This window comes from Spermophilus citellus, assembly GCF_964194105.1.
Source record: "Spermophilus citellus genome assembly, chromosome: 13".
NCBI lineage: Eukaryota > Metazoa > Chordata > Mammalia > Rodentia > Sciuridae > Spermophilus > Spermophilus citellus.
The window spans coordinates 96,909,698-96,922,539 of NC_138193.1; the positions used below are offsets into that span (position 1 = coordinate 96,909,698).

Sequence of the window (12,842 nt, forward strand, 5' to 3'; positions counted from 1 at the left end):
GGAGATGTTTTTAAATTAGGTAAAATGAATTAAGGTGTTAAAATGCAAAAAGATTGATTTAATTTTCTAAGTTAAGGCCTCTCTATTCTAGCAGTTTTAAGAGTGCAAATTCAGGGAGAGTGTAGAGACCTAAGAGAACATCTCTGGTGTGGTAGTGTAAGGGAAGTGTTGGAGACACACGTCCTGGACCTGGATTGGTTTTCTTTCTCTACCACTCCCTTTCTCACTCCCTTAAATATTTAGTTCTTTAATTACCAAACCTGTCCTAGGAGCTGAATAGACAAATCAGGGAATGTACCTGTCTTGACACTTACAACATTTTTTAAACTCTTGCTTAGAGACTGATAATATTATCTTCCTAAACTAACTCATCAAAATTCACTTCAGGTACATATTATAATCACTCTTTGAGATCTTTTTAGATAAATCCCTATTTATATGTTTAGACAAACCTAATGAAATGCACGGCTTTAAATTTTTTCAGGATAACATCCTTTTTAATCTGGATCTGTATCTTAGATAACAGCCTAATTCTTACATATAGTTATTCCAGTGTTGGTTTTTTTTTTGTTGTTGTTGTTGTTGTTGTTTGTTTGTTTTTGGTACTGGAGATTGAACCCAGGTATCCTTTATCAGACCTTTCTTTAAAATTTTATTTTGAAACAGCGTTTTGCTAAGTTGCCCAAATTTTGATCTTCCTGCCTCAGCCTTCTGAGTAATTGGGATTACAAGCATGTGCCACTATGTCTGATGCATTCCAATTTTTTAAGTTATCCTTCACATATGTATCAGTTGAACCCAATATATTGATTTTTACTTTTATATCTATGCTTTTGAGGCTTGAAATTGGATCTCATCTTAAACTTTGACTTAAAGCAGTATTTCCAAGATCATCACAAGCATACTGCTAAGAATATCAGGGAATACAAAGGCAAATACTTTTTAAAAAAATATTTATTTTTTAGTTGGACACAATACCTTGTTTTATTCATTTTTATGTGGTGCTGAGGATCGAACCCAGGGCTTGCATGAGCTAGGCGAGTGCTAAACCGCTGAGCCACAACCCCAGCCCCACAAAGGCAAATAATTTTTAATAGTCACCTAGTTATTTTAATCTTTCTTATAAAATACGCTCATGAAGCCTGTGATTGCATGACTTATTTCTTAGATGAAGGCAATGTAAGTCACACATAGACTGCATGAATTCATGGCCCAAATGGTTCTCAGATACAGCAACAAATCATGAAATTGTGTGGTTTATACATGTAATATTTAGTTATAAAGGTGAATTAAAGCATTCATTTGATTCCCTTTGGTTGTCTCTTACTTGTAATTCTCAAAAAAAAAAAAAAAAAAAAAACCAAAACTCTGATGTGGTATTGTTAGGAAAAATCAATCTAGAAAATCCTGTTTGGATATCATATTCTGTTGTAGAAACCACTCTAGTAATGCAAAGATGGATAAGATGTGGGTCCTTCCCTCAGAAGCACCAGCCTAATAAGAATAGGCAAGTAAAATAAAACCTGACACAGCATGGTATGTGTTTTAGAGGAGCATGTGTAAGTTGATAGGTAGCTTGGGAAGGTGATACTGACCTTGGAGAGCAAGGGACTCTTCACTGAGGAAGTGGCACTTGGAGGCAGGTTTAAAAGATGAGCAGAAAGTTTACAGTAAGACAGACTGGGAAAGGGACACCTGGAAAAGGCACATGCCAAGGTACAGAAACCTAAAAGGACGAGGCGTATTGGGTTAACTGTGAGCAAGCAGCTTGTCATTGGAGGAGAGGGTTGAGGACCTGATATGAGGGTGTCTTGAGGGTGTCCATGTGGAGTGTGATGGTCTTTTCTTAGATCTTATCCTCTACAGCTTATCACCCTGTGAGAGCTCTTAAGCAGAAGAGGGTCATGTTATGTTCTCTGGGGCAGTGCAGAAGATGGCTGGTTGTTAGGCAAAGGGAAGTGGGAAGCAGTTGGGGAAAGATTCTGCTTTGTTTCACTTTTCAGGATATGCAGGAAGCTAGATTACATCTAGACTTTTCTTAGAACTTAATTCATCGAAGGAGATAGTGGTAGGTGATTTGGAGCCAACATACGAAGTTTCTGAAGACATTGGTATTATTCAGTCTATTATAAACAAGTATTAATTAACTTTACCTTATATTAAGAGCAAAGAGATTTTTATTTATTTTATGTTTTTACATTATTTTTTAGTTTCATTGTAGTCAACATTATTGGGCCTTTTTTAAAAAAAATTTATATTTGGTGCTGAGAATTGAATCCAGTGCTTCACACACGCTAAGCAAGTGCTCTACCACTGAGCTACAACCCTGGCCCTTATTTTGTATTATTTTACTATAGGAAGCAGCATATAAAGTCAAGTGGAGATGTGGTATTGATGAGGAATTTAAGTGGCACATTCTGTAATAAATTGCAGAGACAGTAGAAAGAAATCTTTAAACTTTTTTTTTCTTTTTTGCAGGTAATAACCTGCCAAAATCTCAGATAATGGTGTTATTTAAAGGGGTTTGAGTAGACAACAAAATCTTATGTGAATAGCCTCCTTTATGAGTTTTAAAAGGCCTGGGGTTGTAACTCGGTAGCAGGAGGTCCTGGATTTGACCCCCAGCACCAAAAGTAAAGTATAAAGAATTCAAAAAAGACAAACAGAGGCTTTAGAAGTGTTTTATGTAACTTAATTTTGTTGCTTCTACGACTATTTACTGTTAAGTCTTAGATTTAATAATCTTGGGATTTCTTGTTTCTGTCTTTCAGAGAAATGGTTGGTATACCAACTTATTTTTGTACCTTTAGTATATCATAGGTTTGATGCTGACCTGTGTATGTGAGTTTGTATCTGCCTGTATAGCCAAACCCTTAATACCAAATTTTCTGTCTCACATTTATTTGGAAGTATTCTGACATTTTGGGATGTGTCTCAGTTAGCTCATTTGCTAACATCCATAAAGCCACGCGGTCTTAGCATTATTTTAAACTTTGAGTATTGCAGCCATCAAAAAGTTCTGACTTTGATGAGGAATTAACTTTTTAACATTTCTCCAAAAATAATCCAGAAGCTTCAAAAGAGCAAATTCATTCCAAGGGCATGTAGTGATGGCCAAGAGGGAAGTTAATGTTAACTTGATAGTGTGACCTTAGAATAGAAATGAGGGAGGCCACAGAAATGAAGGAACCCCAGTGACCTTGGGACCACTGCAGGTTCCTTCCTGCAAGGCCCAATAATGTTGACTACAATGAAACTTGATTTGTACTTGAAAAGATACTTTCTATGCTGTTGTCACCAAGTTCTTTATCATTATTTTGAAGAGTTAATTCCTTATTTTTGTTTTATTTTTTACTTTGACACAGAAATCCCCTGCAAAGAAGCTGAGCCATGCAATTAGTAAATCTTTGGGGTGTGTGCCCTCCAGAGAACCCCCACATCCTGTTTTTCCTGAGCAACCAGAGAAACCACTTGACCTTGCACATATAGTGTAAGTATGCACCTGAATGTGGACCCTTCTGAAATGGAGGTCTTGTGAAATTCCTTTGAATCAAAACCAAGAATCACCTAACATGAACATTGCCCTTTCTAGACGCTAAGCTCCAATTTCTTTAAATCACCATAAACATCTACATGGAAGCCTAGCTTCCTGATTCCTGAAGCCTAAGAAACAGCATTTTCAGAATAGGAATACCTTGAAGAGGAGTGTTTGTGCTGTTGAGCTGAGTTGCCTTTTGTTGTTTTTATGTCCTGCCCTTAAATTAGTGATAGAAGTCACCTCTTCTCCTCAGCGTAGTGCCCACAGGGACTTGAGTCAGTTTACATGACATGGAAATAAAAACCAACTTACTTTTTGCTTTTTAAATTGAGAGAAAATTAGGCACTGTATGTGCTGTTACACACACACACACACACACACACACACACACGAGAGGCGCGCGATAAATAATGCAAAGCTACTGGGGAACAAAAAGTTTGAGAAATAAAGACCAGAGGTAAGGAGGAAGAGAGACAGAGAAGGATAGGATTCAGTCTCTAAAATGATTTCTTCATTCTGAATTAAATGGTGATAGTAAGTATACTTTGCTCAATAAAGTTGGCAGGTTTGGGATCTTTAGTCTTCATCATGAGTGTGGAAGTTTCTCTGCTATAGTGAGCACTCATTATCTTTTACCTACCTGATGGAAGATGGTTTGACCAAATGAGCTGTTGGGGATATCAAATAATTTTTAAAATAATTTTAAATATCTTAAAAACTTTGGTATTTATTAAAATAATATATGCATGTGGATTAAAAATTCAGTAATACAGAACTGCTTGTTTTAACACAACACACCCTCCAACACTTGACCCTTCTTTGCCTGGGTTTTAGGTCTACCAGTAGTTACCTCTCTATTGCTCTGTCTTATATGTATAAGACCATTTTTCTTGACCTACCAGTTTTAGATATTATTGAACTTCATCAAGGGTGTAAGAAATCAACCTCATTTATAAATAGATGCCATCCTAATCCTAACCCTAACTCATCCCAGTTTTTCATAATTGTATCACCATTTTTAAGTTGGCTTCCTTATTGATTTTAAATAATATTCTTAAAACTCAATTTCTTAGAACTCCCTTCAACTTCTACTGCATAAACTGAGAAAATCAGTGTGTTTTATTTCTCTTTTTGCCTCCTGATTTTCACTTTGCCAATATTGATAATCGTTCTGGTCTATAACAAAGTGTTCCAAGATTTATAAACATAAAAGTTGAGAATCCAGGGCTGGGGATGTGGCTCAAGTGGTAGCGCGCTTGCCTGGCATGCGTGCGGCCCGAGTTCGATCCTCAGCACCACATACAAACAAAGATGTTGTGTCCTCCGAAAACTAAAAAATAAATATTAAAAATTCTCTCTCTCCTCTCTCTCTCTCTCTCTCTCTCTCTTTAAAAAAAAATAGTTAAAAAAAAAAGTTGAGAATCCAGTAACAATGTTTATGGTTAACATCACTCATTACAATCAGATTCAAATTGAGAGAATTTGAGCTCACTGAGCTCTTCTGCCCCCACTAGATTCAACAGTGTATAGTCTTCTGGGTTCCTGGGGAGGAGAGCCAGAGATGGTCAGCTCAGGAGTGTGTTGTGTAAGTGTCTTCAACTCTACCTGGTCTCAGTTAGACTAAATTTTCAAGAATTTGGTAATCTGATTTGTTCCCAAACCAAGAATATGGTTAGCAGGTCTCCCCCCCACCAAAAAAAAAAAAAAAAAAAAAAAAGCAGTGATAGGTTCTCTTTTAGATTCTAATGAATTTCAGAACAGTTACTCCTAATTGGATTTGCTAGATAAATTTTAAAATTCCTTTCAACTTTGATTTTGTATGTCTTATAGATTTTTGTTTTCCTACATGTCAGTGGTTTCCCATCTCAGCTGATTTTAAAACTCAGAGAGATTTACAGAGTACACATTACTTCCATTCTGGGTCAATTTAATTATTATTCTGGGGTGGCCTGAGAGTCTACCCCTAAAAGTTCCTTAGTGAGGCCAGTTGCGGTGGCACATGCCTCTAATCCCAGCAACTTGGGAGGCTGAGGCAGGAGGATCGTGAGTTTAGAGCCAGCTTCAGCAATTTATCGAGGCACTAAGCAACTCAGGGAGACCGTCTCACTAATAAAATACAAAATAAGGCTAGGGATGTGGCTCAGTGGTCAAGTGCCCCTGACTTCAATCCCCGGTCCCCCTCCCCACACCCCGTCAGTACTTATGGATCCTGAACCACTGAGATCACATTCTTCCTCCGAAAAAATGGGGTGTTATCTTCCCCTTAGAAAAGAGTGGGTGTTCTGAATAATTGTTTCTTAAACCTTTTCAGGTATAGGAAAGTGATTTTCCTATAATGTAAATTATATAAATGTGGTATGTAAATATGATATTTTATTTCTTCTAGCAATAGACCTATGGATGTAGCTGAGTGGTAAAATGTTCCAGGTTCAATCCCCAGTACAAAAACAAACATGCATACTAATCTCCATGAGTTTTAACATCTATCTGGAATCTGCAGTCTTCTTAGATGCTCTAAAATTAGATATTTTCCAGTTACAGAGATTCTCTCCAGATCATTGGAAGGTTTACTTAAAACTTTCTACAGTAACAGCTTGGACGGTGCAACTTGAAGTTGCCTCCTGGGGCATATGTCACTTCAACATTAAGTTTTATTTTGTACCAGATAACTGGAGCAATAAATGTCTTCAAAAAAGGTCTGAAATAGTAGTTTTACTTGAAAGAATAGCATTATTGAGTTTAAATAATCCTCAGTTGTGTTTTCTTCTAAAAACTTTAACATTTGGGATTTCTTTAAAGTTCTTTATAATTTCTTCCTATGCTCTCTGACCAGTTTCAAGATTGTACTGTTGTATCTCAAAGAACTATCCTATATTTTTCCTGTTTACACAAAATAATTCTCTAACAAGATGTGTTTACCTTCTTGGATGGCCAGGGAAGTCTTTTGTGAAGAACAGCATTTACAGTGAAGCCAGAGTGTAACCTGCGGAAGGTGGTGGATGGGACACTCTGGCAGAAAGAGCAGGGACCAGAGCCATGTGGAGCCAGGGCTGGCTGTAAAGGAGAAGGACAGCTGCTAGGTGTGGGGAGGGGAGGGCTATGATAGACTTGCCACTTTAGAAAACCCCTGCCTGGCCAGGTGCAGTGTGCAGGTTTATAATCCTAGCATTTTGGGAGATTGAGGGAGAAGGATTCCAAATTTGAGGCTAACCTGGGCAACTTAGTGAGACCTGTCTCAAAATTAAAAAAGGCTGTGGATGTAGCTCAGTGGTAAAATGTTCCAGGTTCAATCCCCAGTACAAAAACAAAAAAGAAAACCACTGCTCAGACCCTTGAAAGGGAAGAGGCCAGCTAGAGAATCTTCAAAGACCAGGTTAGGGACCATGGTGCTTTGAACTGTCATGGTGGCCATAGAGAGAGAAGTTTATAAACATGTAAGAAACCTTATGTGGTACCATTATTGCATACCAAGAAATAAAATTAAAACCCCAATAGAAATTGGGGACAGAAATTGAAACTATGAGATAAAATATACATTAATGTTTCATTGTTGACATAGGCTAGACATTTATTCAGACCCTCACATGTTTGAGATTGAAATGTTGTTGATATTTATTTGGGACTCACAGTACTCTAGGCCCTTTGCTCACTTCTTCATATCCAGCAACGTTTATGTTATAAATATCTCCACCAAATCCCTAGTGCCTTCAATGCTGCCCAATGCGTGTTAGCTTCTTATACAGCATGAAGTGAAGTCAGGGTAGCAAGCCTGGTTGCTGTGGACAGGTGACTATGCCCTGCCCCTTTGTGTGTTTCTCCATTTTGTTTTCCCCTTCAGAGAGTCTCACATGTCCCTTCAGTTTCCTGAAGCCTCCACTAGATGTCAGGCACAATTCCTCCTGTTGATCTTTGGGGGAGTTGACAATATTGAGTAAATGAGGTTTGTCAAATAAATCTCAAGCCTTATCTTCAAAACAAAGATTTGAAGATTCTCCTACCAGCATACTAGTAACTAAGTCCAAGTCTCTAAGAGAAAAATTAGTTGCTTCTTTTGGCCAGAATATTTTTATACAATTTCTGGTTCTTGACATCTCTGATAGACTCTCTTCTGTTCCAATTCTTGCAATTTGTTGTTGCTTAGGATCTAATTATTTAACCATGTAGTTCTTAAACCTAATTTCTTTAATTAGGGGTTAGTCACCACTACATTTCAGTTTGTGGTTATTTATTACTGAGAGAAAGCAAAACTTGCTGGTGTTGGCTTAGTGTCTATATTCTTAAATTCCAGAGAGAAAGAGCATGACCGTGTCCTGCCACATACACCTGGGATTCATCTAATTTCTTGACAGGGTTGCCAAACTCTAGCCCTTAGGGTAAACCCAGCCTGTCATCTGTTATTGTATGGCCCATGATCTAGGAGTGACTTTTATATTTTTAAATGGTTCAGGATAAATAAAAGAATGCTAATATTTTGTGAAGTGAAAATTGTATTAAATTGAAATGTCCCTGTTCATATCCAAAGCTTGATTGGGCCACAGCCACATTTACCCATTTATGTCTTGTTTGTGGCACTTTGGTACTAACTTGGCAGAACAGATTTGCTGCAGCTGAGACCGCATGCCTGCCCAAGCCTAAATATTTACTGTCTGGCTCTTTACAGGACAAGTTTGCTGACCTCTGCTCTTAAGAAAGAGTGGATAAAAACTGTACTTTGTGCTTCTTGATGTTCTTTTTTCCAAATGGTATTATATTTGGTTGGATGGTCCAGATTTTTTCCACTCAAGGGTGAAGGATAATTGATAATCTCTTAGGTTTCTTACTAGAACCAGACTGCCTCTTATTGAGAGAGCTCCTTCATTTGTTTCTCACTACCTTTGCATTCATAAATATATAGAATATTTGCACAGCGAAGCCACTTTTTTCTATACCTTGCATCAAAACTTAATTAACCTAGACAGTTGAAAACTAATGTTATTTAAATTATACTACAATTATAAAATTATAACTAAAGCCATACTTTAATGTTGCTCTTATTAACTACTCTTCTGCTTAACACTGACTTGAACTCTATATATGTGCATTGCTTTGATTTGATCTAAAAAATATCTTTTTTTTCCCCTACACCAACCTCATGGATTTTCTTTTTAAACTTTAGACAATTATGTTTTAAACACTTGTACTTTCAGTGTTTGTGAACTGGTTAGGATAGCACAATTAAAAATTTGCCTATTTTATACTTGTCTTTCATGACTTTAAGTAGATCAGTGAAATTTACTAGAGCAGGAAGCATGTAGAACAATTTGTAACCCTATGAATTGGGCTTACTTCTTGTTTATGTTGTGTTGAGTTAATAAAGCACATTTTTGTGTCACTTGTTTTAAGATGATGACTGAGTTTGGTGTTTGGAAGTACCTTTTGTGACAAGGACACTTCTAGCCAATTGTAATGTATCAAACCAAATGCTTCTTGGCAACTTTTTTTTAAAAGTCAGATTTTTTCAAAGTTATTAACTGAGTTCAACTGTATTCACGAACAAATTGTCACATGTAAAATAAGTAGATAAAAATCTGTTAAAAATTGACAGATGTGGGTTGGGGTTCTGGCTCAGTGGTAGAGCACTTGCCTCGAACACGTGAGGCACTAAGTTCGATCCTTAGCACCTCATAAAAACAACAAAATACAGATATTGTGTCCATGTATCACAAAAAAAAATTAAAAGAAAAATTGACAGATGTTATGGAACCTGTAATAATGATCAGTCTTCTGCAAGTACTTATTGAAGGTGTTGTGAGCAGGCTGTATGTATGGTGTGGGGACAGAGTCTCCTCTGAGGACACTGATAAGATGATCCTTCTATTAGGTCACCAGATGAATCTGATGTTCCAGTCACTTAAGAAGAGTATCACATTCATTCTGGGTGTCTTGGTTTCTTGAGACTGAACCTATTTGGAAGATTATAATTTTGAACTGTTTCTGACGATTTTAGCTCATCTGTTATTAACTCTATTGTATTTTGCTATCTTAAATTTGAAGCCCAATCAAATTGACTCAGACCTCTCAAAGCCCAATCCTAGGAGAGTAATTGTTTACAAGTGTCTGTGACTCTGCTATGCTGAGTTTCACCATGCCCTTGGGACTTTCTCACCCTGTTTACCACCTACTTTAAACTCTTACTCTCACATGGCCTAAAGTCATCATCGCTTGGTTTTCCTTTTTTAAAAAATTGGATTAGAAAGTACAATATAAAGTTTTTGTCCACTGTAAGTGAATAGTTCAGGAGTGCTAAGTGTATCCACATTGTTATGAAACAGACTTCTAGAACTTTTTATTTTTCCAATTCTAAAACTATATCCCTATTAAATAACAATGCCCTTTTTCCTCTCCCCCAGCCCAGGTAACTACCTTTCTAATTTCTGTTTCTATAAATTTGACTACTTCAGGTACCTCATATGAATGAAATCATATGGTATTTGTCTTTTTTTGTCATTTAGCAGAATGTCCTCTTAAGCATTAAACATGTTTAGCACATGACAGGATTCCCTTTCTTTTTAAGGCCAAATAATATCCCATTGAATGTTTATTATATATTCTGCGTATCCACTCATCTGTCAATGGGTGCTTGGCTTGTGTTGCTTTTGTGTTTTAGATCTTGTAGATAGTGCTGCTATGAAAATGGGTGGGCAAGTACCCTGCTTTTAATTCTTTTAGATTATGTATTGAGAACCGGGATTGCTGGATCATATGGTAGTTCTATTCTTAATTTTCTGAGAAACCTCTGAATTCTTTTTTCACACATGTTGCACCATTTTATAATTCTTCTAGCAGTGCACAAGCCTTCATTTTCTCCACATGCTCACCAACACATTTTATGTAGTTGTATTTATTTTTATAGTAACCATTGTAATGGGTTTGAAGTAATATTACAATTTTGGTTTGTCTTTTTTCCCCATCAGTTTTATTGAGGTCCAATTTATGTTCCATTATATTTACCCATTGTGACAATTAAATTATTTTTACTAAATTCATACAGTTTTGTATTATTTACTGTCATCTAGTTTTAGAATATTTCCATCATTCAAAAGAGGCTCCTACCCTTTGTAATGAATCCCAGCTCCCATCTCCAGCCCAACACAGACAACATTAAACAGTAGTCCCCCATCTGTGGGGGAGGTGTCCCTTGATTGATGCCTGAAACTGGATAGTATCAAACTCTGTACTGTACAAACCTGTATGTACAAACCTGATAGATTTTAATTTATAATTGAGGCAAGTAAGAGATTAACAACAACTAACAGTAAAATAGATTATAACAAAATATTGTGATAAAAGTTGTTTAAAATGTATAATTTACTTATTTCTAGAAGTCTTCATTTAATATTTTCAGACCACAGGTAACTGAAACCTCAGAAGGCTTTCTGAATAGCGGGGATCACACCTGGTTCTTAGACATCTTTTTTTTAATGTTTATTTTTTATTTGTAGTTGGACACAATACCTTTATTTTATTTATTTATTTTTATGTGGTGCTGAGGATCAAACCCATGCCTCGAACGTGCTAGGCGAGCGCTCTACTGCTGAGCCACAACCCCAGCCCCCTTAGTGATCTTTTTTTTTTTTAAACTTTTTTTTTTTTTAAAGAGAGAGAAAGATAGAATTTTTTTTTTTAATATTTATTTTTTAGTTCTCGGCGGACACAACTCTTTGTATGTGGTGTTGAGGATCGAACCCGGGCCGCACGCATGCCAGGCAAGCGCGCTACCACTTGAGCCACATCCCCAGCCCACCCCTTAGTGATCTTATGAGGAGTAAAAATTAATTAGTTTTGAGGGAGTAAAATTATGAATATTTTCTCTTATGGAATGTATTTTTGTTAAGAAATCTTTGCCTAACCCAAAATAAAAAAGGTTTTCTCATAGAAGTTTTATATTTTTAACTCTTACATTTCAGTCTTGAATCAATTTTTTTGTTTGTTTTTTATTTTACATACTGGGAATTGAACCCAGAGTCATTTAACCACTGAGCTACATCCCGAACTTCCCCATCACCTTACTAAGCGTCTTGCTTAGTGCCTTGATAAGTTGCTGAGGCTGACCCCAAACTTGAGATTCTCTGGCCTCAGCCTCCTGAGTTTCTGGGATTACAGGAATGTGCTACCATACTCAGCTCTTGGGTTAGTTTTAAGATAATTTTTTGTTTGAGGTAAGTGTCCAGGTTTCCTTTTTGATATGTGACTATCTAGTTGTCTAGGCACCATTTGTTGAAAAGACTGTCCTTTGCTCTGTTGAATAGCCTTGTCAAAACAATTGACTGCAAATGTATGGTTTTATTTCTGGGCTCCCAGTCCTCTTTTTTTTTTTTTTTTTTTTTAAATCTCTGTGTCTCTCTGTTTTCATGCCAGCACCACATGGTCTTCATTACTATAACTTAATAGTAAGTCTTGAAATTTCATGTAAGTTCTTTTTTTTTTTTTGTGCTGGGGATTGAACTCAGGGGCACTCAACCACTGAGCCACATCCCAGCCCTACTTTCTATTTTATTTAGAGACAGGGTCTCACTGAGTTACTTAGTGCCTCACTGTTGCTAAGGCTGTCTTTGAACTTGCAATCCTCCTGCCTCAACCTCCCAAGCTGTATAAATTTTCTTCGGTTTCAAAATTCTTAGTTTTATTCCCCAACCTCAACCCCTTTTTTTATTTCCATGTAAATTTTAGGGTATGCCTATCTATTGTAATGAAGTCTGCTCGAATTTTTTTTTAAATGTTTATTTTTTAGTTGTACACAACAACTTTAGTTTGTTTAGTTATTTTTATGTGGTGCTGAGGATTGAACCCAGGGCCTCGCACGTGCTAAGTGAGTGCTCTACCGCTGAGCTACAACCCCAGCCCCTCTGCTGGAATTTTGACAGGGATTTCCACTGAGCCTACTAATCAGTCTTCTTTCTCCTCATACTCCAACTTCCTTTTCCCTCATTATTTGGGTACTTGTTTGTTCTTTGTTTTGTCTTATTGTCTTCTGTGTTTGCTTTTGAGTAGCTAATCCTGTCTTAGACACAGTCATCTTAACTACAACCCTGAATATATTCCCTGTGATTCAGTCTGCTTTTTATATTCTGCTTTAAAGATAATAATGTTAATTTAAAATCTTTTTGAGGTCTTTCAAAGATGTGCCTCTTTGTATGAACTTAATATACAAGTTAACTGTTTCTAAAAGCATGTTAGATAGGCTAGGGATGTGGCTCAAGTGGTATCGCACTCACCTGGCATGCACGAGGCGCTGGGTTTGATCCTTAATACCACATAAAGATAA

The 12,842-nt window shown here is 36.8% G+C and overlaps 1 protein-coding gene across 12 annotated transcripts in view; it reads left to right on the top strand.

Moving 5' to 3' along the window:
• The window catches only part of DTNB (dystrobrevin beta), a 233,382-nt gene that overhangs the window by 123,372 nt on the left and 97,168 nt on the right, over positions 1-12,842 (top strand). For all 12 annotated transcript variants that reach the window (XM_081265084.1, XM_081265087.1, XM_081265086.1 and 9 more), the window contains exon 9: positions 3,366-3,490. In XM_081265084.1, the coding sequence (XP_081121210.1) occupies positions 3,366-3,490 (125 nt within the window). The remainder of the gene's footprint in view (positions 1-3,365; positions 3,491-12,842) is intronic.